This window comes from Sceloporus occidentalis, unplaced genomic scaffold (genome assembly GCF_023333645.1).
Source record: "Sceloporus occidentalis isolate IW3139 unplaced genomic scaffold, rSceOcc1.0.p SCAF_8, whole genome shotgun sequence".
NCBI classification, from domain to species: Eukaryota; Metazoa; Chordata; class Lepidosauria; order Squamata; family Phrynosomatidae; genus Sceloporus; species Sceloporus occidentalis.
In genome coordinates, this window is record NW_028316988.1 from 3,182,481 (window position 1) to 3,209,593 (window position 27,113).

General features: G+C 44.2%; 1 protein-coding gene across 5 annotated transcripts; it reads right to left on the reverse strand.

Moving 5' to 3' along the window:
- Nucleotides 1-26,559, reverse strand: LOC149307669 (phosphatidylinositol 4,5-bisphosphate 3-kinase catalytic subunit delta isoform-like). Of its 5 annotated transcripts, none has more exons than XM_089534226.1 (24): nt 25,043-25,107; nt 22,254-22,347; nt 20,060-20,223; nt 18,118-18,346; nt 17,743-17,975; nt 16,793-16,972; nt 15,993-16,142; nt 14,899-14,988; nt 13,049-13,270; nt 10,626-10,722; nt 10,134-10,264; nt 9,722-9,781; nt 9,283-9,450; nt 8,237-8,358; nt 7,713-7,856; nt 7,166-7,265; nt 6,078-6,256; nt 5,790-5,899; nt 5,458-5,536; nt 4,904-5,071; nt 4,214-4,337; nt 3,144-3,289; nt 2,215-2,347; nt 1-1,791 (listed from the first exon to the last, which is right to left on the reverse strand). In XM_089534226.1, exons 3-24 carry the CDS (start codon nt 20,198-20,200, stop codon nt 1,654-1,656), a joined length of 3,144 nt encoding a protein of 1,047 aa, XP_089390352.1. In that variant the 5' UTR covers nt 20,201-20,223; nt 22,254-22,347; nt 25,043-25,107; the 3' UTR covers nt 1-1,653. The 5 variants fall into 5 exon arrangements, with proteins under 5 accessions (XP_089390352.1, XP_089390351.1, XP_089390355.1 ...); XM_089534225.1 differs by lacking the exon at nt 25,043-25,107 and adding an exon at nt 23,288-23,347; XM_089534229.1 differs by lacking the exons at nt 22,254-22,347; nt 25,043-25,107 and adding an exon at nt 26,534-26,559.
- Nucleotides 26,560-27,113: the final 554 nt, after the last annotated feature.

Sequence of the window (27,113 nt, forward strand, 5' to 3'; positions counted from 1 at the left end):
TTCAAACAAATAAAAATACTCTATTTTGCACTTCCAAGAAGCACCTGAAACTGGATGTAAACTCCACATTGGAGGGGGGGGCAGTACACAGTTGACTTGAACACAGTACCTTAGTTCTGTCACATTCTTTACAGGTATATTGACAAAGTAATCTTTACATTAAAACAAAAAAGAGTATGGTTAAGATGCAACGTTTCCAGGAATGTCCATTTTGGTTGGTGCCGCTCTCAGCTGGGTGGCACAGACTGGCAGTTTCAAAGAGAAGAGAGGCGATGGCAGTTTTCCGTGGCACAAAAATGCCGGTGTTTCTCATAGCGATGGCAGTGATTCTGTTGTAGAGGAGACCCACTGAATAAACAGTTGGGTACTGAGTCTGTCCATCCAGTGATAGTCCTACCTGGTGTATCCGAAAGTTGACTGCTTTAAGACTTAGAGCAGTGATTCCCAAACTTTGGACTTCAACCCCCAGAAGCCTTAGCCAGATTGGCCGACTGTTAGGGATTCTGGGAGCTGAAGTCCAAAACATCTGGAGGACCTGAGTTTGGGAACCGCTGATTTGGAGAAACACAGTTGCCCAGATCTCCTTCAAGTAGCCCAGTCATTCTTGGACACATTGAGAGACGCTAACAGGCCTCGCCTTTGCAACTGGACTTAGAAAATTCAAGTTTTACAGTTTGAATAAAACAAAAATAATAGTATGATTTTGGGCTACATCTTTAAAAGCTAGGATTCAAACATATAGCCATGTTAGTCTACAACAGTGGTCTCCAAACTGTGCCCTTTAAGGGACTTCAGCTCCCAGAATCCCAGACAATTGGCCAACATGGCTGAGGCTTCTGGGAGCTGAAGTCCAAAGTCTCTTAAAAGGCAGTTTGGGGACCGTTAGTCTAGAATCAATATGTAAAGAGATCTTGTAGCACCATTTTGAGACTCACCAAAAGATGTCAGCATGAGCTTTCGGAGACTAAAGTCCACTTCCTCAAATGCATCTCCGAAAACTCATGCCGACAACTTATTTCTTTCAGTGACTCTCAAAGGCACCACAAGATCTCCCTACATACCATCTTTAAAACCTATCTGCTAATGAGTGGCTCTAAAAGTAAATGTTGCAGGAACAGGATTCCAATTTCCCCAATGTGCTGGAATCTGGGGATGACGGGGGTTCTAGTTCACTGCAAAGGGAGGCTGGGTATGACAAACAAGTGGTTCTCGGGACATGAACCATTCGTCCGCCTCCATACAAGTGCATAAGACTCATTAAATACTACAGTTGTTGCACTATTTAAAGAGGAAAAGCAAAGTACCATCAAACATTCCTCCTTGTCTTTGGTTACTTGAAGAGACCAGCTCTTCCTTGACACCGGAGGTTTTGAACACAACACACATTCAACCCGTAAAAAGAGTCAAGTGCAGCATTATTTTGCTGGACTCTGATCAGTATAAAAGAGACCATTGTTCTCCAGTCATCCTTTGTGACACATATGTGCTAAACTATAACAAGAACCTGCAAGAAGACACTAGTGCAAGAAGAACGTTCACACTTCGGAGTCGGTGACAGGGGCAATACTCACACAAGGAGTGTGCTTTCCCCATTCAAACTCCTTTGAGGATTGGTCCGCCACAAGAGCAAAGGGACGGCAGCTCCTAGTGGAACTACTGCCGGTTGTCTTTGGAGACATTGTGGGCCAGCCAATTCACTTTGGTTTTCCAGCTTTCCCGGAGAGCTTCATTAAACTTGAGCTGGAAGTGTTTCCTTGCCTCTTCGTCCGTCTTCCCTAAGGCCAGCGAGTCCTGGAAGAAAAGAGGAGGTATGTATTTAAGGGGGGGGGGGGGGGGAGAAGAGTGCATAAACCATACACAAATCAGCAAAGAGATTTGTTAAGTGCCTTCCAAGTTGACTGACCCAGGGCAACCCTCTCCGGGAGTTTTGGAGGCAACTATTGCCTTCCTCCGAGATGGAATTCAAAGATATAGCCATGTTAGTCTGTAGAGTCAGTTGCAGAGAGATGTTCTAGAAGAGTTTATTCCTGTGGCTGGCATCCTCAGAGAATGTCGGCATAGAAGATGCCATCCACAGCTAATGGCGAAATGTCAGAAATAAACTCTTCTAGAACATGGCCACATAGCCTGAAAAAGCCGCAAAAGCCAATGGATGCCAGCCATGAAAGCCTTCGACTTCACAGGGGCATTTCTCCTTGTTATTTTCCCAATCACCTTGAGATACTGGATGTCTTTGGAGCAGCTCAGCTCAGGCAACCCGGCGGCTTTCATGAGGGCAAAGAGGTGCAGGAAGAGCAGGCCATGGCTCCGGAGGATCATGTAGGCCGTTTCGCAGTACCCCCTGAATCTATTCAAGGAGAAAGGAAGGAAGGTTTAAAACTGAAGCCCAACAAAACTTTGCTGCTGCGATTGAGAGCCTCAAGAAAGTCCCATTTGGATAGGATTGATGGATTGGGAGAGGCAAATGGAAGATGTTTCCTTTCCCTCAATGGTTCCCAAACTTTGATCTTCCAAATGTTTTGGACTTCGTTTCCCAGAAGACTTCGTCAGCTTGGCCAATAGTCAGGAATTCTGGGAGCTGAAGTCCAAAAACATCTGGAGGACCAAAGTTTGGGAACCACTAAGGGATACAGGGGCAACTATCAACAGATCAGTAGCAACATCCAAAGAGCCCTGCTGGGTCAGAAATAAAATCCGCTAAATCCAACCTGTCTCAACCTAGTATTGACCAGAGGTATCAGGTCACAGTTCCCAACATCCCCTGCCAGCAAAACTGGGAATGATAGGACTTATGGGGGTCCATGCACCTGGAAGGGGCTGGATTGTGCAAGGTTGGACTAATGTGATGCTATGGCCAGCATCCTGTTGGTGACTTACAACTGGGAGCAAGAGAGTCACTTCTTGGAATGGGGCACAAGTAGGTATCCTCTTGGTGCAACAGCTCCCCTGTTTCCTTAGCAAATATTTTTGGCACCCCTAAAAGTAGCTATGTGTACAAGACCTCTTTCTGGATATCAATCCTAGTAAATTGTATTGAGAGGTATACTGCCCCTATACTTGGAGGTTAATGAGTAGGAGCCCTCCACAATTCCTCAACACCACTTTGAATTTGTTTGTAATAATAATACAGAACCCACGCTTACCGTTCAAACTTCTCGCTGTTGTTGGTTTTCCCTTGCTGGATCACGTGAACAAAGTCGTACGTCAAGATGAAAGGAACCCGTTCGCGATTGATCCCAAACTTGGTCTTGAAGTTTCCCAAGAAGTGGCCAAAATCAATGTGGAACAACTGAAAATGGAGGAAGGGAAAGGGGTTCAGGCGTCTTAACTCCAAGCCCAGCCACACTTTCAAAAATGATCAGAAACTACAAAACAACAACTGACAAGGTAGACTTCTAGAATTAGGGCTATTTTATTTTTTATGCAGCATATATTCTGCTCCAAGATGCACCAAATCCCACAAAATAGAAAAATGCAAACAAAGTAAGTCTACAAAGCTTTGCACAATTTATTCTGCTCTTCAAAAAAAGCAGTTTGCTTTTTATTCTGATTCTGGTCGGGGAATAGGAACAGTTTCCAGGCACAGTTCAATGACAGACAGTGTTAAGAGTAGGAGACTCAACCCTGAAAGGCCTGGGTTCAAATCCCAACGTGGCTCTGAAGTTCATTTAATGATTTTGGGCCAGACATCTCAAAAAATCTCTGTGTGTGCATTTGATATATTTTAACTAGCCAGTCTTTTAGGGGAGATGCCCTCATCTCAAAAGTAATGGCATACAGTCATAAACAATGCCATGAAAAATATAAATGTACTCTTAGACCAGTGATTTCCAAATTATGCCCTTCCAGGTGTTTTGGACTTCAGCTCCCAGAATCCCAAACACCTGTCCAAATTTGCTGAGGCTTCAGGGAGCTGAAGTCTAAAACACCTGAGTTTGGGAATCACTGTCTAAGAAGAAGTATAAAAGAGGATTTCAAAACTGCTAAGAAATAGTGTGGCCCTTCAACCGTTGTAACTGCAACACCCATAACCCCTGACCATTGGTGATACTGACTAGAGCTGGCAGGAGGATGCCACATGTTCCTCATCTCTGCATTATCAGGTTAGCCCACCTCTCAGGGTTGTTGAGTGTAAATTGGTGATGGGCAGAAATACCTATGGGAGCTTCCTTAAAGGAATACCAAGCTGCCTTTATCCACAATCCTTCCATACCTGGCCATTCTCTCGGATCATGATGTTGTCGCTGTGACGGTCACCGATTCCCAAAACATAGGTGGCCACGCAATACCCAGCGCATGACAGCGTGAATTCCTCAATGGCCCGGTCCAACGCATCGCTAGGCAAGAAAAGAGAAATGCACTGAAAAATAAAGACTAGGAAGGCATCAGTTTTGACACATTTTAAGTGTTGGGGTCATGATCACTTTGTGGTGACTTCCACAATAAACGGCTATGGGAGAACAGTGCAGAGCCATTGCCTTGTGGTGACCTTAGTGCAATGCCACAGCATTGTGGGGTTGGCAGTGCAGTATACTGAGTCAACGAAACCAAAATATGCCAAGATTGAAAGTATGTATTGCTCTTTTACATGCAAATTCAACTGGCCCTTTCTAAATCTAAGTCAGCTTGGACTTTTCCTTGGTACAGGGAAAACTAATATAAACATCGCTACAGAAATGGAAGAACTGTTCTTGGTGAAGGGGAAAGGAGGATTAAAGAGAAAGGAGGAACAAAAGAAAAGGAACAGAGGAGAGAGGAGGAAAGGAGAGGGAGAAACAGAGGCTGAAGTGGAGGAAACCCACCACTGATTTTTCCTGAGACCAGTAGTGGAAAAGCAATGCGGTGAATAAGATGAGAAAGACAGAAAGTCGAAAGAGCCAAAGGCAGAGAGCCTAGAACCTACCCAGGGTTCTTGGATTTCAGCCAGTTCAACAGAGCATCCTTGTTGAAGGCCGCCGTGGCAGCCATGTTGCTCTTGTTGAGCTGGATGTTGGCGATGGTGTCCGAGCCCATCACCGCTTCAATGAGTCCCGTCTTGTCACCCGTGGAAAGGCAGCCATATGGGGTCATCCTTAGGAGAAGAAAGAGGGGGAGAGGCCCTGATTAGCAAGGGTTTACAACCAGGAGGATCTAGGGAAGGACTGGCAGACGCATTGTCCAAAACTGGGCATGGATCACGTTTCGAGGGAGAAAACAGGACATCTGGGAAAATTTAATGTTTGAAAAATTTTGATACGATGTGATAGACCAGTGATGGCAAATCTTTTAGAGACAGAGTGTCCAAACTGCAACCCAAAACGCACTTATTGATCACGAAGTGCCGCATCCTTCTGGCTTTCTAGTAACAAACTCTGGTGAATTCTGTGCTAGGAAGATGGTGCGTGTGCCCACAGAGAAGACTCTGAGTGCCACCTCTGGCACGCATGCCGTAGGTTCGCCACCACTATATAGACTCACCTCAAATCGAGGCCCTCTTTCCTCCATAGGATATCCATGAGTTTGATCATTTGCAAGGTCAACATGTCCTGACGAAGGTCTGCAAAATTGAGAAAACTAGGTAAGGTAAACCTGTTGTTAACTTGATGAGAGCTGCCTTGGGTCTCATCTCAGGAGAAAGATGGGATACAAATTAATTAAATATATACAAAATCACAATGGCCAGAATTATTCTCCCAAATGAGATCAGATCATGGTTGCTATGACCGAAAAGCAATAGTGCCACTTGGAAAGCAAGTGTCCCTTGATAGCAAGAGAGAGATGTTCAGGATTTGAAAACCGTTGCTTCTTACCGTCTCCGTTTTTGAAGATGACTCCCACGGTGCTGCCTCCAGCGTCTTCGTTGTTAAACACAATCCACAGCGGTTTCATCTTCGAATCCATGAAAGTGCAAAGCTCCACGCTAGAAACAAATGCACAGGGGAAAAAAAGACTCAGTCCAACTGTACAAACTAGAGAGATAAAGAAGATTCATAACATTTCCATGCACAGTGAGTGGGAAATATCATTGAAATTGTATGCATTCTACAAACATTATGTATTCAGCAAACAGAGGCCAAGGTGGGAACCTGGGTCCTTACCTGACTTTTGCCAGAAAGACGCTGGGGTTCAAAGGGGACTGGAGGTTGGAGAGGGCTTCCATGTAGGTCTCTTGGCGCATACAGGTGTGCATGAACTCCTTGGTTTGGGGCTTGGTGTTCTTCTGCGCACTGGCTTTTATGAGGTCATTCAGGGCCTTCATCTTGTTGAGTGCTTCGCTCTGGAACCGAAGACAAAATTGAAAATGAGACAGTTAGCTCATGGGGGAAAATAAGAATGAGCCCAAACAGATAGGCCAAAATAAAGCTGCTTCGGGTCCCTTTGGAGGTATGCTGTTTAAATGCTGCATGCGTCCTAAGAGGCTGCAAGCTGCGCCAAAGTCATGCTCCAGTCCTAAGGATTGGAGCACAGCTTCTGGACTCTTAAGAGGCATGTCCCATTTAAACAGCATATCTCCAAAGTGACCTGTCTACGGGCCCAAAAATTCCTTTTTGGGCTACAGCTACAACTACTTCTTTGGACTATGCATCGCAGAACCTGAGCATCCCTTATCTGAAACAACAAGGCTGTAAGGCTCTTTGGTCGAGAATTTGAAATACTTCTCCCTAAACTGCAAATTCTACAATGCCAAAGGTTGGAACCATGGTAGTTGTGTATTCACGCATGGCATAAGGTTGGATGAGACGGTCCTTGTGGTCTCTTCCAACCTTTCCATTCTATGAAATAAGATCTAAAAGATAAAGAAATTCTAGAATCGTATTCGTGTGTGTGTGTGTGTGTGTGTGTGTGTGTGTGTGTGTGAATCGTATTCGTATTCATATAGAGAGAAGTAAAATGTTGGTAACAGAATATGATATGATTCCAGAAATATACCTCTTAAATATGACTAGTAAGCTGCCAAAGAAAATGGAAAATCAGGATTGGAAAAGAATCCTATATAAGATATCTGCAAGAAGATTAATCCTGGCTTAAAAATGGAAAGCAAGCATTCTACCTACGACAGATGAATGGTTATTAAAACTGCAGGATATATATGATAGAAATGGATCGGCTGACCAATCCGTTACATGGAAAATCAGAAGAAGAACCACCTGAAGGTACTGGGTTCTAGAACCAAGCTTGTCCTTACCTGTTTCATGAGAGCTTTCATGTGGTGGGTGCTCCCTCGGCAGTAAGCCTCCAAAATCAGGCCGAACCGTAAGGCGACAGAAGGAACATGCATTTCTGATCTGGAGGTGGGTTTGTGGGACAAGTGGGGAAAGAGAAAGAGAATGACAAAAAAGTGACCCATTAATACTGAGATGGCTTAAAAGTGCAGAAACCACTGCCACAAGATGGCTGACAACTCAGCGCCAAAGTACGCAGGAAGTCAAAGCGTGCCATTTCCTGTTCGACGGGTTGAGTTCCCCTTATCCAGAACTCTGAAATCCAAAAATGCACAAAATCCAAAATTGTCCATATGGATGGCTGATACAGTGACACCTTTGGATAAAAACAAATGGATAAAACAACATTTTTGGGATTTTGGATTTGGATTGGAGGACAACTGTTTTCACTTCTTGGTGGAACAGCAGTGCCAAAGGTATCTTAGGTGGAGGAACCAAGGAACATTACATGTGGGTCTAGGAATGGAAATTTTAAACTCTTTGTCCCATGTGCAAAGGCCCTCTCCTCACCTGAGATGCCAGAAAAGGAAGTGTCCGATCTTGCGGTTGGATAAGGCCCGATCCAAGAGGAACTTGGTCAATTCACAGTCTAAATAGGATTCGTATTTCAGCACTTGGACCAGCTGCAGGAGGTATTGGAACAAATCGGCGTCTCTGCAGAAGGAGAACAAGGCGACGCACATCAGTTCGTGGCATAGGATAGCTAGGACCAATGTAGTGGTGGGGATGATGGGAATTATAATCCAACATAGCTAGAGGGTGTCAGGACCTGCAGTTACTCTCTTCTTTCCTACTGTTCTCACTATGGCACTATTTTATTTCATACCCCATGCCCTATCAGATTCTTTTCTTATTGTGCTTATTTCACCTTAAAAGAGACATCAGCTATTCTTGTGCCAATGCAACCAATGCACTGGTCTGGCCTTTTGCAACGGGCCATGCTCCCAATCGATTGGATCCCAAAGCCTATTGTCCCCAGTCAGCATGGGCCGATGGGATCTGTAGGGTTATTAAGCCCCTTGCATTTTACTCACGTCAGCTTTTTCAGCGAGTTGACAGTAAAGCATCCCACATAGCGGTCAGGGAAGCTGAAATCCAGCAGCTCCAGAGCGTTGAGGACTGGCAGCTCAGGCCATGACTGCAGCAAATGGATCATCTGGAAAGGAAGGGAAAGGAATTTCTCTGAACTGAAGCCATCTTCTATATAGGTAGAGAGATAGACTGAATAGGAAAACAGGAGGCAGTCTAGTGCAGCAGTTTCAGCGCAGAACATTGATTCCAGGGGACCAGAGTTTGAATCTGGACTCAGCTATGGAAACCCTCTGGGTGGCTTTGGGCAAGTGACGCTCTCTCAGCCTTTCAAAGGAAAGCCATGGTAAACTCCCTTTGAAGTAATGCAACCAAGAAAACAACAAAATATATTTTCTGGAGTCAGAGTGGTGTAGTGGTTTGAGCACAACTCTGGAAACCAGGGTACGAATCTCCACTGAGCCATGGAAATCCATTGGGTGACTTTGGGCAAGGCCACAGAAAAGCACCTCTGAATAAATCTCGTCAAGGAGTTGAAAATTATAGTACTGAAATGTATATGGAGATCATATTCTAGGTCATGTCAAACCCTCTGTTCTGGAATGTAAACAATTCTGGAATGGTTCCGGACTTAAGTTATTATCCAAAATGAAATACGGGACAGTTGGAGACAGTAACAGAAAATATAGAGATAATAGTTTTACCCATGAGGGATAGAGACGTAAGGTTTCAATATCCAATGGATGTAACGTTTAATTCAGAGGTAAACAACGAAATGTGAATTGTCATTTTCTTTGTTCAAAGTGCTATAAAAACTTGGTTCACTTTGGAATTGGGTTCCCAGTAATTTGGATTAATTCCTCTGGGAACGCCGCAGCTAAACACATTTCCTTTCCAATCAGGGCAAGCATCCCTTGTGTCTCTTTTACAATACCACTCATCCGCATACATTGGTTTTAAATGGAAAAATGTCTAGACCTCATGACGCAAAAACTGGCCTGAATGCACCTGGGCAAAGCATCTTGGGTGCCCAACGAAAGCCCTTCCTCACCTGAGCGACATCTTCGTGTTTATTCCACTTGGTGACAACCAGCACCTTCGCCAAAGCGCCCGGGTTCTGGTCTCGGATCTGGTACCGCATTTTCCACACAAGATCCTTCTCGTGTTCGTAGAGCTCAGTTTGAGATCTCCGCTCCAGGATTTCTTTCAGTTGTTGCTTCTGTAAAAAGGGATGCGCACAAAGAGGATAATTGAAATGAACAGAAAAAGGAAACAGGCCCTTTTGGTCTCCGAAAAAAGGCGGAAGCTGCCTCTTTAGAGAATATTGTCTCAGGAAGAAGACTCTAGAAATAGCCTCTCTCTTGTTACCAATGCTTTATTACAGGAATGGGGAAATATTTTTGAATTCTTTGGTTTTTGGAATATTTCAGATTTTGGAAATCCAGATACGGGAGTCTCAACCAGAACCGATTTCTCGACTTCATGCTTACCTCCTCTGGATCCTCTATCACCGAACGGGAACACTGGCCATTCTTTCCTTGCTCTAGTATCTGAAACACAAAAACAATGCAACATATGTACCAGAATAGGGAAAAGTGCTGTGTTTAGTTAAGGAGTACAAAGATGTGGGGATTAGAATTACAGCGAAATGCGCTGGGACACAGAAATGTTATTTGGACTTTGAAAATAAACATTGGAAGTGCATTACTGGAAGCCACTACATCAGGCCTGTCTGGACAAGTGCAACAATACGAAAACAAAAACCATACATGATACAGTGGGAGCTACCCTGTTCCCAAAATAGGGGCAGCACCTTAGACTAAATTTGGACTACAACCCTGAGTAGATCCACTGCTCCAGTGACTCAAAAACCACCAGCCACCACTGTGGCTACCTTTGTACCTGTTCAAAGGAGGGATAATACACCGGATATGATGAAATGTTGGGGAATTGGATGAACAAGGCTGCTGCACTCTCAGTATTGGGGTTGGTCTGGACCGTGCCCATTGGGTTCAACAGCTCTCCTTTCTCATCTGGAAAGCAAAATGGTGGATGAGGCTCTGTTAGGAATTTGGCACCATCAGTAAGGTTTCTTCCACGTTACACATTATATAGCACTTTGATATCCTTTGAACTGCCTTTATGCCATCCTATGAAATGCTGAGATTTGTAATTTGGTGAAACCCTAGAGCTCTCTAGCAGAAAAAATTATGAATGCATCTGTTGTTACTTGGCCACATATGTCCCTGTTTTCACCCATGAAATGTTGGAGGGTATGTGTGTGCCTTTCAACCTTTTATTCTACATGCTTTTAGAGTATTTTTAAGTATACCGTATACTCCTCATACCCTTTTACTCATACATACTTCTACTCCAGCGTCAAAAGGCACCCACCTGGAAATGACGACCACATTGGTAGGCAGCAATCTCCGGTTTTCAGCTGGTCTCGGTAATCAAAGAGCATGACGTTCACCCAGGCAATGGGGCAATCCTATAGGGTTGTGGAGGAAAAGATGAGCATAAGAACAGCCATGTTGGATCAAACCAAAGGCATCTCTGGCCCAACTTTGTCCCCACAGAGGTCCATCATTTTCCTATGTGAAGTCCACCATCAGACCTTACTATACAACTATTATATCCATACTATACAATCATAACAGTCTGGCATTGCTTTTAACTGCCGTGATGCTATGCATCAGAATCCCAGGATTTGTAGTTGAGATATTTGGAAAGCGTCCCCAGTGCACTCCAGAAGAGAATCTCAAGGCTGAATCTGCACTGCGGAAATAATGCAGATTGATACCACTTTAATTGCCATGGCTCAATGCTACAGAATTCTGGCACTTATAGTTTTGTGAGATATTTAGCCTTCTCTGTCAGAGAGCTCTGTTGCCACCAAAAACCTACACGTCCCATTGAACCGTGGCAGTCAAAACAGGGTCAAACGGCATTCTTTCTGCAATGCAGATTCAACCTACACGGCTCATAAAACTCTCAATCCCAGGAAGCCACAGGATGGAGCCAGGGCAGTTATCAATTATAAATGTGGATGCACCCCAGAGCATGAGCGCAACTGTACCTTCCATCTTGTGCTCCCTAGAAACTCATAAAGGATATAAATTTATCCACCAGAGGCAACCATCCTGTGGCAATGAGTTCCATCATTATGTTGGGCAAAGGAAGACTTGCTTGTTTCTGACCCAATTCTCCCACTCTTCAGCTTCTGTGGGTTACTCTGCTGGGTTCTAGTAGGATGACAGAGGGAGGTAAGTGTCTTTCTGGGCCCAAACAGACAGGCCAAAATAAAGCTACTTTGGGTCACCTTAGAGGTATGCTGTTTAAATGATGCATGCATCCTAAGAGGTTGGAAGCCGTGCCAAAGCCATGCTCCAGTCCTAAGGACTGGAGCATAGCTTTGGCACAGCTTCTGGCCTCTTAAGATGCATGTGCCATTTAAACAGCATACCTTCAAAGTGACCCGAAGCAGCTTTATTTTGGCCTATCTGTTTGGGCCCTCTGTCTACTTTCCCCATGCTACGCATAGTTTTGCACACCACTGCCACATGGTTATTCCATGCAGGAGAGCAGATACAGCACCTTTTGTGTTCCAGTAATTGTGTCCGAGGACACAAAAGTTCAGTCCTTAGCCATTCAGTGGCCACTTTGGAGGTGACTTGTTCAGCAAGTCAAAAACACAACCATTTGTAGCCTAAACTTGTTCAGCCATTCAAAACCACAACAAGTTGTGAGACTGAACCAGATACAAAAGGCTCCAGCCCTGTCTTCTTTCCCAACGTTTGTCCAACAAGAACAAGAATAGCACAATTGCTTCATCGCTGTCTCTGCTGCTTCCTCTCTGTAACTCCATCTGAAGTGACCGTGCGCCAAAACAAGGATGAGATGATTTGCTGGATAAGGACAAAAAGCCAATGAATCAGCACCTTCTGAGAAAGCCCAGAGCATAGCCGAAGCATGACTCAGCAAGCGGTGCAGGGAAAACGGCTGCCAAAAAAAGAACTATCCGTCTGCCCAGTTCCTGTAAGAGAATAGCGCCTTGTTCCATTTCTTTCTTGGTAGCGTGAGCTTCAAGATCCACTACTCAACCTCAGGGCCAGAGGGACTTTTCCCAACAGGACTGTGGCAGCGTGTTTCCAACGAATCAGTCATTCTGCAGAAATCTGCAGTGTCTACTGAAATGTCCAAGAGACCTGTGGCAGCTAGAAGACTAGCCAATTCCCGGTAGTTCGAATTTTCACATATGGGAGAATGAAACTTCTTTCCTTCCTTACAACTAATGGCCTGATTCAAAATTTAGGATCCCGGGATTCAAGCACCGCGTTGTCCCACTGCTCCCTGCGCAAAATGTCTTTGCACACTAAAGAGGGATAAGACACTTATAAAACAATCCAGGCTTTGGAGAAGGTGACGACTAACTGTGCCGCACCTCCATCTCCACTTCCCTCATTCATTGCACCTTCGTTCCAAGTCCTGCCCTAAACATCCAACAATTTGGGGCAATACCCAAGATGCACACAATGGAATTAACTTGTTCAGATTCCATGTTGCGAAGAGAATAAAATGCAAAATGCATCATTATTCAAGACTCTGCAGTAATAAAGCTAACATATCAGGGATATGCCAGATTAGCTCTTTCCTTGCCATTTTATATTTCTAATGCAGGCAAAATTCCCAAATCAGTATGCCTCTGTCACCAACACCACTCTACAGTCTCATGGTAAGCTTTGTTGTTCCCCCATAGGAAGGGCTGTGCCACTCCATACGTCAACCCAGGCCAGCATTACTCTGGGAGGACTTACAGCTTTCTTGGACTTCTTCTTGGTGGACCGTGCTTTCTTAGTCTTCTCCACAACGGCATAGAGGGCCAAGCAGAGCCGTGCCATGCGTGGCAGGTCGCAGACGTTGATCTCAAACTCCAGCTTTTGACCCCATGTGGGCTCCGAGCAAACGTTGACTTCGGAGCTGGACACCATCTTGCAGAGCATCTCGTGGCCATGGTACAGGCCTGCCTGGACCACCAGCTGAATAGGAAAGGTAGAGATGGTAAAAAGAGTGGTGAAATGGTACAGTCAAATAGCTAGGGATTGCTATGTCCCTATACTCACATAGCTAGGGAAGGATAGTACCTAAATGGGTTTCAAAAGAAGAACAAGATAACAGATATAGAAGAAAGAACTACACTTTATCACAGTCACAATCTATTTTTATGCTCAGCGACAAACACAGCAAAGAAAGGAACAACGTCAAGTTGTGCTTTGGTTTGAGTTACTTGAGAAGGTCCAATGATGTATGACATACACAAGGCGTGCAAATTTGGCTGTTGTTGTTGTTGTTGTTGTTGTTGTTGTTGTGTGCCTTCAAGTCTTTTCTGACTTATGGCGACCCTAAGGTGAAGCTATTGAAGGGTTTTCTTGGCAGAGGGAGGTTGCCATTGCTATGCTCTGTGGCAGGGTAAAAGACATTCAACAGGGGCATACTGGAGAAGTAGTTTGAGCATTGGACTATGACTCTGGAGATAAGGGTTCGATTCCTCCTTGGCCATAGAAACCCACTGGGTGAGTCACACACTCTCAGCCCTAAAAAATCTGAGGGTGCCTTAAGTCGGAAATGACCTGAAGGCACACAATAACAAATGCTGTTCTTCCTTCTGTGCAGTACGAACAAGTGTCAGCTACGGTACCACTGTCATTGTGCCATGAATTAAATGAATGCATACCATTAAATGAATACCCTCTGCCCCCAAAAACAAGACCCAAAGCAGTGAGCTAATGCAGGCAAAACATCTGGGAAGTCTCAGGAATCAACACATAAAGTCATTATCATCATTTCAGGGAACCAGCATCTGTTGAGCAGGCCAAAGAAATGGCTCGGCGCATAGCCAGATAGGGCTTAAAAATGATTAGTCTGAAATGTGTTTCATAGAACAGACTCTGGGCCCATTTGCATTACACAATTATAGTCCTATAATTCACTGCAACTGCCATGAGGACATTATGTGGAATCCCAGGGTTTGTAGTTTCTGGCGAGGCACAAAAGCTCCTCCAAAGTGACCCAAAGCAGCTTTATTTTGGCCTGTTTGCTCGGACCCATCCTCCTCTTCCATAAACCTGGTCCATGCAACATGGCTGGATCCTGAGATGATATTCCATCACCTCAACTTTTAGTTGGGGAGGCTCTTTGGAATTTCCTCCAAGCAGAAATAAAGTGTATCAAGGAATTACATTCTAGTTCCTTGCATAGCTAGCTTTCTACATGCAGGAAGGAACTGGTTTGGAGTTGTTTTTTTAAAGTAGATTAAGGGAGAAGCATTCAGAAATGTGACAGCCTACCGGCGGTCTGCAGTTTCTAAGAATTTGCCTTCTGCGCACTGCTGATCAACATCCCTCCCTCCCTTTTCCTGTAGTGAGATGTTTCCTGCAGACAACCATGCGCTGAATGAAGAAGAAAAAGTCTCCTGTGGGTTGGTGGCGGAGACATTCATCACCTAACTTTGGGGCTTCTGATGTTAGTGTCATTTGGGTACAAGCTGTAAACAACACAGATATAGGAAGAGAAGACGATGCAAAATGTCTCGCCATGAGGAAAGAAAAAAGGCACACAACACACATAGTGTTTAAAAAATTAATCCCCCAAACAAAAACATCCTTACCTTCATCCGTTCATCGGCATTGACCTTACTGCCCTGCACCAACACAATATAGTAAGGCTGATCAAGGGACCACAGAGAGACCGACGTTGGCTAAGATAGGAAAGGAAAGAGAGAAGAAGAATGAGACCACAGCTGAAGTTTTAATGTTACGCCAAAGAGCAGCCAAGTCTATCTGCTAAACTAAAAGATGTTATGGGTGTGTGTATGCACCTTCGACGTATGGAGACAAAGCATATAAACTGGGGAACCAGTCCATGAGTTTCATAGGTAAGCAAAAATTTGAACCCAGTACCTTACAGTCTTCGTTTAACGCTACTTTGGCCTTCCTTGTTTAACACTCCATCCCACTTTGGGCTTCCTTATTTTACAATGTGACAACCAAGCACTGGAGCTAATAGTGAGTGCAACTATACTGTAGAAATTATTCAGTTTGATGCCATTTAACTGCCATGGCTCCATTCTACAGAATCGTGGGAATTGCTGTTTTGCGAGAAACCGGCACACTTTGCCAGAGAAGGCTAAAGACCTTATGAAACGGCAAATCCCAGGATTCCATAGGATGGAGTTACAGCACGTAAAGCGGTGACAAATTGCGTTGTTTAAATAGTGTAGATGCACCCAGTGACAACCCATAGTATATACAACCCTGCTTCCATACCAATATACATGCCATTTAAGAAAAGCCTTTTCTGTTTCTGCAAATGTAGTCTCACTTCCAAAGAGGGGTGGGATTATGAACCATGTGGACTAGAAATTTCACATAGGTTCAGTTTCACAGATGGGAAAATGCACAGTGCCTTGATGTATCTCTTTATTTGGCATGAGTCAATTTAGGGGTCGTTCACACTACGAAATAATCCGGTGTGGAAACAGGTTATTTCAGGGTTGTTCACACTGTGCCCTGAATGCACCTGGTGTGGCGTGTGGGAAGCCCAGTGAAAAAGTAATGCTGGACCAAGGTGGAGAGATTCGACCACGCTAAACATAGTGCGAATGTAGATTTAGTATCACATCACTGCACAGATGCGCATCTCCTCAGTACAAAAAAGTGAGTGTGAATGAACCCCCAGGGTAGCGATGGGATCTCTCCTTACCTTTTTCTTTGGGACCGGAGGTGGTTTGGGGGCTGCTTTCGGAGGGTGGGTAATGCCATTGGTCTGCTCTTCCCATAAAGCCACGATGGAGGAGGAGTGCACCATGGTGAGGTGGGGCAGGAGGCCACGGTGCAGACAGTCGCAGATGTACTGTGGAGAAGGAACAAACTGTTGTGAGCTACAATAACAAATAAATTCAAAACGCTAACTCTAGGGCAAGGCAAACAGTGCAGAATTAGGAATGAAGGCGATGTCAGAGCCAGAGGTTTGGATTACAGACCAGGGACAGATGTGCCAAAACCGGTATGCCGCCACCGATACTAAGGTTCCAGAGCAAACATAAGTTCTGGAAACTTAGCATATCACAGTGGCGGCCTAATGGCGGCCATCTTGACATAAGACATCACTGCGCATTGCTTACATCATGAGTGCGCCAACGTGCATGCGGCATCCCAAAAAGAACCTAGTTTTTCCAGGTTCTTTATGGGACACAGTGACGCTGGGCAGTTTGCTTACTGTGGCGTCCCTCTGCAAGAAAACCGGCCTTCGCCAGCCCGCCATTTTGGGGTGGTTTGTCCCGGGCTATAGTCTCAAAGGAAAGTATGAGTAGCTACAACAGAATGCATGTTAAAACAAAATCAAGTTTCAAGCCCCTTTGGAGAAAGGCTGAAACTTTAGTGCCAGTTCTAGATACTTGGCCACCCTATGCGAGAAATATTTTGGCACCCCCCCATCATCCAACATTCAAACCACTACACAACACTGACTGCTTTTTCTAGGTATAAGAGAGGAACACGCACCTGGAACTGGTACAAGGGGTAGTTTCCGTAAAGATACTCATGTTTCCCGTTAATCTGCAAAGCATAATCTTCGGGGCTGTTGATTTTTTGGTGCCGGAAAACAGTCGCTTGTTTTTTGATGGCGTAACTCATGAGCGTCGCAGGGAACTCCTTGGGCGAGATCTGGAAGGTAAAACTTTCCTGTTGGCCCCAAAAGGAAGAATTATAAAATGATTAATAATAATAACAACAACAACAACAATAATAAGAAATGTCTAATTAACTATCTGTAAGCTGCACTGAAAGCTTTTCTGGCTGATGAACGGGGTATGCACCAAAAACAAGACAAACCTAAAAAATGGCCATCCTTTCCTTCACAAACAGGGGTCAAAAATCTTATGGTGCTTAACAATGTTTTCAGCTGGGTACTTAAAGGGCTGACGCATCTCAGTAAAAGAATGAGAATATTTGCAAATATTATAGTACATCCCTATATCATTGCAAGCTAACAACCCTTGCGGAAACACACCAGAATGTGAACAAGTGATGTCCACCTACCAATGGCATAATCCATTACAATGAAGGGTTGGAATCTGCTCTGAGCTGAAGTAAAAATTGCACTGAATGTAATAGGACCTAAAACACAGGGAATCAGGCTGAAAATCACATGGAAATCGGTGCAAGAAGTACCCTCCATTGGTGAAATCGTACATGTGTATGCAGAAATAAATGCCGGTACATGCATAAGGATACAATGGTGGCTTCCTTATCAGTGTGTTGCTCAATCCGCTCCAGATTTTAGTCCAAAATGTAAAGGATTTTTCCAAGGCGATGAACCCTACCCTGAAAACCTGGAGTGGATCCATTGACCCACTGACATGGGAACAACCATTGCTGTGCAGATTACTCAACAAGCAAAGACAAGAAAATGATTTTAAAGTTGCCAGGATTCAAAAAGCGCTTGGATTTACCCCTCCGGATTCGAACTTGACGTTGACGAAAATGTTCTTATTGGGGACCTGGAGAGGAGTTCTCCTTCCGAAACCATTCGCCAACGGTTCCAGTTGGACCGGGAAGCTGTACTCCATCCAAGCCTTCCAGTTCAGCTGTTGTCGCCTGGCTGCTCTCTCTTCACAAAACTGTTGCATTTTGGTACGAAAGTCATCTACCTCCAGGTTGGCCAGAGAATCGAACTCGTGCAAACCTAGACAGACAACCACAAAAACTCGATTTTTATCAATATATTATCTCATTCCCTTTGCCAGCTTTGTGGAAGATTATGTTAATACATTTGGCGTTTTTAATTTGTTTCCTGTTTTATTGCGTGGCACAGCCCGAGTCCTCACCTTTGCCAATGAGGAGACTGATCTGAGAATTGATCAGCTTCTTGACCCGATCGCCTTCCCGGGCCACGAGCCGCAGGACTGGCAAGAAGGGCTGGATGTCGCAGAGGCGCCGCTGTTCATCCTCCAGCTCCTGGCGCTCGGCCGTCTGGTTGACGCAGGTGAAGACGTACGACTCCGGCTCGCTGAGCATGTGGAAGAGGGGCTCGAACTGGGCATGGTGCCACACCACCTGCGGAAAGGAACCCCCCAAAAGTCAAAGGCTTCCTGACAGTAAGGGCTGTTTGATAGTAGAACACACTCCTTCCTCAGAGTTAGTGGAGTCTCCTTCCTTGGAGGTCTTTAAACAGAGGCTGGATGGCCATCTGTCAATGGGGAGGCTTTGTCTGAGAGTTCCTGCATGGCAGAATGGGGTTGGACTGGATGGCCCTTGGGGTCTCTTCCAACTCTACGATTGTATGATTCTATGGCCAGAATCCATAGTTTTTTGTGGGTTTTTCGGGCTATGAGGCCATGTTCTAGAAGAGTTTATTCCTGACGCTTTGCCAGCATCTGTGGCTGGCATCTTCAGAGAACGGCATTCTCTGAAGATGCCAGCCACAGATGCTGGCGAAGCATCAGGAATAAACTCATCTAGAACATGGCCACATAGCCCGAAAAACACACAAACCCCCAAAAAGCTTTAACTAAGTTTATCATAAGAGCCAGCGTGGCGTAGAGGTTTGAGCGTTGGACTACGACTCTGGAGACCAGGGTTTGATTCCCAGTTTGGCCATGGAACCACTGGGTGAGTCACAGACTCTCAGCCTCAGAAACATTTGTGATAGGTTTGCCTTAGAGTTGCCATAGGTTGGATATGACTTGTAGGCACACAACAACATCAAGTCCTCAAGGGCCTAAAGGCGCCAGATCCTGTCTTGATTTTGGTAGCTAAACAGGGTCATCTCTGTTTAATACATGGGTTGAAGACTGCCAACCAATACCAGTTGTCTGGCCAAGTCACACACTCTCAGCCTCAGAGGAAGGCAACGGCAAACCTCCGCTGAACAAATCTTGCTAAGAAAACCCAGTGACAGGTTTGTGTTGGGTCACCATAAGTCAGAAACAATGACGACAACAACAATGACATGCAAGGTTGATCTCACTTGGCTACTTCGTTTTATATATGCCTATTCTTAGTTTGGAAAAAATGTTTGCTGAAACATATATTGAGCTGCTCTTCTTTTTGTGGGGTTATATCCCTATTGCTTTAGGGTCGCCACAAGTCAGCAATGACTTGAAGGCACACAACAACAACGACAGAGCCATGGCACTTAAATTGGTATCAAATTGCCTTATTTTTACAGTGTAGATCTACCCCTAGTTGGTTTATTATCACCTTTTGCAAAAAACCTTCCTGCAACACACAAAAAAGTTGTGGTTTCTATATTTAATTTCTACATTAATTTCCTTTCCAAAACGCACACAGTAACTATAATCTGACTTCCTCTCTCATTTCTAAACCTTTTTACAGTATTTTAATACTGATAGAAGAGGCTGATAAAGCAACAGAGCAATAGCTAATGTACGACGTGAGTTTTGTTTTGTTGAAAACAAAGTTGGGATGGAAAAAATATTGAGAGGAGCGTCTACATTTAATGCTGCACCTAAGATATATAGATGCTATAGTACTGTTAAGGGCCAGCGTGGCGTATTGGTTTGAATGTTGGACTATGACTCTGGAGACTAGGATTCGAATCTACACTCATCCATAAAAACCCATTCAGTGACCCTGGGCAAGCTGCACTCTCTCAGAGTCTCAATGGCAATAGTAAGCTATGGTTTGTTAAATAGAGACAAATTGGCATATCACAACCACACTAAGACTTGGTGCAAAGCGCAGACACAACCCTGAGTTTGGCAACTCTGTTAAGATAAGAGAAACAAAGCAAGAGCCCCGAATTACCTGTTTGATGGTGCCCAAGGTTGCATTGCAAGAAACCGAAAGTGGCAAATAAATGCCGGTGGGTAAGAGGAAGTCCACTTGGATGCTTTGGTTTGCTTCTTTGGACCAAAATTCGACCGGGCAATAAATACCAGGAGGCATCCTTCTTTAATATCAGTTACAACCTGTAAAGAAAGAGAAACAGAGGGGATAATATTATTATACCCTGCCTTTCCAATGAGATTGAGGCGGTTCACAACAATATTAAAATGCCTTAAAATACATAGGTAGATACCAGCATTATATTCACAGACCAGCATAACATTCTCAAAATTTGACATCTCTAAGCAAACCGATTACATCAATGGGAGTAAAAACCTATGCAAACCTTATAGATCCATCATGTCAAAGTAGGAAACACAATCAAAAACACACAAACCCACAGTTAAAACACAATAATATAAAACCATTAAAATGCACCCGTAACAGGGAGAGATATAATTATGTCACAATTTAAAATTCGTCCGGCCAGATCTGCCGGAAGAGATATCCGTTTAATACTCTTTTAAATGCGTTCTCCCAAGGACTAGAAACTTTGTTTTAAACAATTAAAATCGAAACGTTTTGGGAGGTTCTGCCCGGTTTTGGAGAAGTTAAGTTTTGGAAAATGGAGAAGTTAAGATTTAGAAAACGAACAAACGCACAACACCTCTCCAGGCTAAAAAATATCAGAGTTGTCTGCGAAGCATCCTTTCCAGACCTAGAAGCAGGAAAGCCACAATTTAAACAAACCAAAGTTTGCAAGCCAATAACAGACCATAGCTTCTAGCCTCCTTGCCCTGAATGCATCTCAAAAGAAAGATATTCGGACGCCAACCAGAAACGACGAACAAGTTATTCCATTCCCATGCTTGTTCTCAGTGGGTAAATGGAAGAAATAAAAGTGCCAAATTTCAAAGGTATGTGCGCTTCTGCGCCTCGGACGAAAGTCAGAAATCCAGCAGGTGATGTTCCTCACCATCACAGTCCATCGGCTACAAGGATGATGGGAACCGCCACACTTCTGCCTGCAATGTACCCGGGTCAAAGCCTATGCAGCACAGAAGACTGGCGTGTGATGCTTGCCAGCCTTCACAATGTTTTCTTTCTCCGCCAGAAGTGCGTTACGTTTCCCGGTCCGTAACCAAGAGGGAGCAAAGATTCCCAGAAACGCAAGCTGCGAGCCTTGTCTTTCCCTCCTTTGCGTTGTGTCTCTCTGTGTGTGTTTATCGCCTGTCAATCCCGTGTGGTATCGCTCTAAGTCCAGATGCGCTCGCCACAAAACCACATGCGCAAGTTCCTAAGAAGAAAGGGAAAGGAAATCCAAGAAGGGGAGGGAACGGCGTAGCAGAGGAACCCAAGCAAACAGGGTGTCGCAGCTGCCACTCACAACCGACAAGCGCACAAAAACACAAAAAGGATATGTTATTTGAGATGAGGTTCATACACTGGAACGGACCGTATTGTGTGTGTGTGTGTTTTTCCAAACCAGAACTCCATGAGTTATTTTCGGATTAAAATAATCTTCTTTCCATCTCCAGCACCGAAGTTACTCCACTGCAATGAAACCGTCAATAATAAAATAGCAAAACTGCATCTACGCTGCAGAATTAATCCAGGTTGATACCGCTTTAACTGCCCTGGCTCAATGCTATGGATGCCTGGGGATGGTGAGACCTTTAACCTTCTGCGTAGTTTGTTGGCGCCACAACAAACAACAGTTCCCCAAATTTCACAGCGCTGAGCTATGGCACTTAAAGTGGTGCCAAACCGGATCCTTTCTGTAGTGCAGACAGAGCCTTAGAAAGATCAAAATGCAGGTTGAGCCTCCCTTATTTGAAATGCTTGGGAGTGATGTTTTCAAAACGACCGACAACATTTGTGCGCTCACGCACATGGACGCATACCATGGAGCGAAGGGACGAAGAAGGAAGCGCTCTCTCTCCATTAACTAAATGGAGGCTGCATGTTTCTCTGGCTTCTTTCAGCAGCAATGAGGACTAGAACCTTCTAAGTGCATGAATTGTTTTAAGAAACACATAAAGTCAAACACATTTTTGGACTGCCAGAACTTGACCCAAGATCTAGACCAGAGAAAAATACTGTACTCCACTACAGAATTGTCATTTCGCAGCTGGAAGCCTCCTTCCTCTGAGGCTGAGAGAGTGTGACTTACCCCCGGTCACGCAGTGAGTTTCAATGGCCAAGCCGAGATTCGAACCCAGAGTCGCAGTCCAACGCTCAAACCACTACACGACGCCGGTTCTAATCTGAAAATAACATGATTTAATATTCTGGTTTGCATCCTGAGAGTTCGATACTTCCTGGCTTCTCTATTGATATTTGTATTTGTTTACTTATCTATTCATTTGCAGCCTATGTTTCTCCACAAACCAGGACTTGGCACAACCCACCTGTTGTTATTGTTGTGTGTGATTGTTTCCAACTTACGGTGACCCTAAGGCAAACCTATTGCGGGGTTTTCTTGGCACGTTTCTGCAGAATGCAGATGCCACTGCCATCCTCTGAGGCTGAGAGAGTGTGACTTGCCCAAGGTCTCCCAGCGGGTCTATATGGCTGAGCCGAGATTGGAACCCTGGACACCAGAGTCACAGTCCAATGCTCAAACCACTGCCACTAATTTCATTTAAGTCTAGCTTTAACCATTGTAATTATTTTCCAAAACACCCTCTCTCTCTCTCTCTCTCTCTCTCTCTCTCTATATATATATATATATATATATATATATATTCATAATAGAACAATTAAAACAAATCTGATTTCATTTAAGTCTAGCTTTAACCATTGCAATTATTTCCCAAAACTCTCTCTTTATATATATTCATGAAGTCTCTCTCTCTCTCTCTTTCTCTTTCTCCCCCTCTCTATAGATAGATAGATAGATAGATAGTGAGATGTCAAAGATATAAAACAAAACTCATGTCATTCAAGTCTAGCTTTTACCACTGCAATTGTTTTGCAAAAGTGGACTTATAGCCTGGCCTGCCCCTCTCCTGTCCCCATAACAAAATACAGAAAGAGGATGGAGAGCATCCTAGAGAGAGGATCAATAGGAGAGAGGGAAAGGATGGAAAGAAAGAAGACACTTAAGTACTTCTCCTAAGAATTGCCTCCCAAACTACCCTTCCCTAGAACCATGGGGGTTAAAAAGTGGTATCAAAGTGGACCCCAGCATCTTCTGCCACTGACCTGTATCCATCTTCTGTTTGCAAAAGCCTGGAAGGGACCAGCATTGAAGGCATCCTAAAACTGAAGCATCTCCTTCATGGAAGCTTCTTGCAAAAGCCCAGGGAGCATCACCCAATGCTCAGACCTTGCCAGGAGCATTGGCAGCAAGGCACCATCCTCCAATTCCTTCCTTCCTTCCTTCCTTCCTTCCTTCCTTCCGCTCTCTTTCTTGTTGCATTCCTTCCAACATGCCCTCCAAACAACAAATAACACACTGAAGAAAGAATCCAGTTTGAGACCACTTTTGACTGCCCTGGTTCAGTGCTCAATGTATAAACAATGAATAAACAACGAAATGCACTGTGCAAGTATGCGCAAATACCAAAGCGTTCCTTGGATGTTCGGATATTCTTTGTTTTTCATGCATATTTGCACAGCGCATTGCATCGTATGTATGTTGTACATTTCCAACAAGAGTGCATTCTTCCTCATGGCACTATCTGAATGTATTTTAGACATTTGTTTTGTTTCGTTAACATTTTTGAACAGCATTCTTTCTGCAGCGCAGGCGCACCAAGAGGACCAAGAGTTTGTTTCGGCGCAAGAATAAGTTTAAGTGGCGGAGACGTTACTTTTATTTTAATCACTTCTGTCATCTTTGTTAAATTTGGAGAGGTGTTGTGTTAAAACAACAACGAGACAAAACCCCCAAAGAAGTCAGATACTGAATTGATAACATGCATTTTCCATTTCTAAGAGAATCCAAGAGGCAGCATTAAATCTAGTAAACATTAAAGTCACAAAAAGTTGTTATTCAATCTCTTGCATTTTCTGTTTCATTCTTGCTCACATGGCCTTATTTTTAAACCACAATTTTGGTTCCTTTCACAAATACACAGTTGTTTGTTGCCGTCGTGTGCCTTCAGGACATTCCTGACTTACATTGATCCTAAGGAAGACTTATCATTAGGGTTTCTTGGCAAGTTTCATCAGTTATGGCTTGCCATGGCCATCCTTTGAGGCCGAGAGTGTGCAACTTACCCAAGGTCCGACACTGTGTTTCCACGGCCGAGTCGGCATTTGAACCCTGGTCTCCAGAGTCATAGCCCAATGCCATGCATCAATGACTTTTGTGTTATAATGCAACACCGCACTCCTGGATGTCTCTCATCCACAGGTCAAAATCAACTTTAGGACAAATTCGCAACAACAAATCTCCGTTTGCAAATTAAACAATCGCCACTTTAAGGCACACTCCTTGGGAATGTGTACATTGATTTATTTCCTTATTTAATTGCAAAACTGAATCACATGCAAGAAATTGCTACGGTTGTCTTTTCCCCCTCTTTTTTGAAAACCACAAACATACAAAACAAACAAAAAACTTGTTGTTATGGTTGTGCAGCTTTTTCAGAAAGTGGCTGTTTACCAGAGGAGCTCTGCTTTCTGTTCTTCTTCCGCAGTTCATGATTTCTGAATCATCAGACATGGCTGTTTTATGCTTCTACCCTACTAGGCAAACATTGTTTTGCAACTACAAGGCCTGTAACTGCCCTAAATGTAATGTAGATCTATGCATTTTTTGTTACAAGGCGGAAAAGGAAAAAAGAGAGACCTGTTGTGTCTGGTTTGGTTCCCATCAAGAGAAGGAAAACATTAATATATACCACAATAAATCCTCTGTTTATAAAGTAGCTGTGCTCCTGGGTGCTACGTCTTGAATGGAAAATGTAGTACCAAAGGCAGAAATAACATGGAAATAATAGGGATGCACACCAGAAAAAGAAGAGTTGCTCAATACGTTTCAGCAAACGTTTTCTACTCCAAACCAAGAATATGGATGTAAACATCACACCGGTTCTAACATAGCGTTTAAGAACTTATTTTGAACGGTGTTCACTTCAGCACAGCTTTTGAAAAGCGTTATTAACTTCAGAAGTGTTTTTCCCTGTTCAAGAAGCATATGCCCAAACCCCCCTGAGGAATGGGGGAGAGACAGGGGTTCGAAAGCTGACAAAGGACTAGAGAGACCTGGGTTCAACTCCCCACGCCATTATTATTCATGGATTTGATTAATATGTCCTCTCTAGGAATATCTAGATTTTCCAGCTCAACTCTATGATCAACTTGAACTAAAAGTTGCACTGAAAGACCTAGATTCCTAGAGAGGACACTCTACTAGGCCTTTGTAGCTCCTCCAGCACAACTCTATGGTCAACTTTAACTAAAAGTTGCACTGAAAGACCTAGATTCCTAGAGAGGACACTCTACTAGGCCTTTGTAGCTCCTCCAGCACAACTCTATGGTCAACTTTAACTAAAAGTCACACTGAAAGACCTAGATTCCTAGAGAGGACACTCTACTAGGCCTTTGTAGCTACTCCAGCACAACTCTATGGTCAACTTTAACTAAAAGTTGCACTGAAAGACCTAGATTCCTAGAGAGGACACTCTACTAGGCCTTTGTAGCTCCTCCAGCACAACTCTATGGTCAACTTTAACTAAAAGTTGCACTGAAAGACCTAGATTCCTAGAGAGGACACTCTACTAGGCCTTTGTAGCTCCTCCAGCACAACTCTATGGTCAACTTTAACTAAAAGTCACACTGAAAGACCTAGATTCCTAGAGAGGACACTCTACTAGGCCTTTGTAGCTACTCCAGCACAACTCTATGGTCAACTTTAACTAAAAGTTGCACTGAAAGACCTAGATTCCTAGAGAGGACACTCTACTAGGCCTTTGTAGCTTCTCCAGCACAACTCTATGGTCAACTTTAACTAAAAGTCGCACTGAAAGACCTAGATTCCTAGAGAGGACACTCTACTAGGCCTTTGTAGCTCCTCCAGCACAACTCTATGGTCAATTTTAACTAAAAGTTGCACTGAAAGACCTAGATTCCTAGAGAGGACATTCCACTAGGCCTCTGTAGCTCCTCCAGCGCAACTCTATGGTCAGCTTTAATTAAAAGTTGCACTGAAAGAGAATACTAGGCCTTTGTAGCGCCTCCAGCACAACTCTATGGTCAATGTCTGTCAGATGTTGACCACAGAGTTGAACTGGAGGACGCAGAGATTCCTAGAGAGGTAGTGCCCTTTCGGGTAAAAACATGGTGTTTTTGTTACGGTTTCTCCATATTCACGGGGGACTTGTGCCCCTGACCCTAGCGAATGCGGAGGGACAAGTGTATTTTAAATGTGTAGACTAAGCCTGAATGTCAAGTTTAAGAAGAGGATCACTCCCTCTTGCTTTTCAGCCTTCTTTCCTGCACCTGATTTAATTCTAGAAGGGTGTTTCATCCCCGCTTTGTTGTTCATTGCAACGCTCCCCCAAAACAGGAGACGCAGATGGCGCACGAAAACAAAACATCTGCCCAGATGTGGAAGTCTCCAAAGACCCTGCCAGGCTTCCTGTTTGTCTTATCTGCGACGAAGAAACGCTCTTTTAAAAGCATCCGCTTTCTCGCCTCTGTCCATTAGATGCTTGAAAAGGCTCCAAGTTCCCCCCCACCTCTTTTTTCGTCGCCAACTGTCCCCAGTTTGGCAGGAGCCAAAGCCTTTAAAGGCTCCAAACACACTGCAAAAATAACCCACTTTGAGGCCGCTTTAACAGCCCTGGGAATCTTGTTAATTGTAGTTTTGTGCGTTTTCTCTGTCGGTGCCACAACAAACTACAATTCCCAGGATCCCCTTGCAACAAACCAGGGCTGCTAAAGCGGTCTCAAAGTGGATTATTCCTGCAGTGTGTGTCGGACCAAAGTAAGCGGTATGGAAACGTACTCGCAATTGCTAAAGTGGTATCGAACTGCATTATTTCTACAGCATAGACGCAACGAGACAACAAGGGTTTGT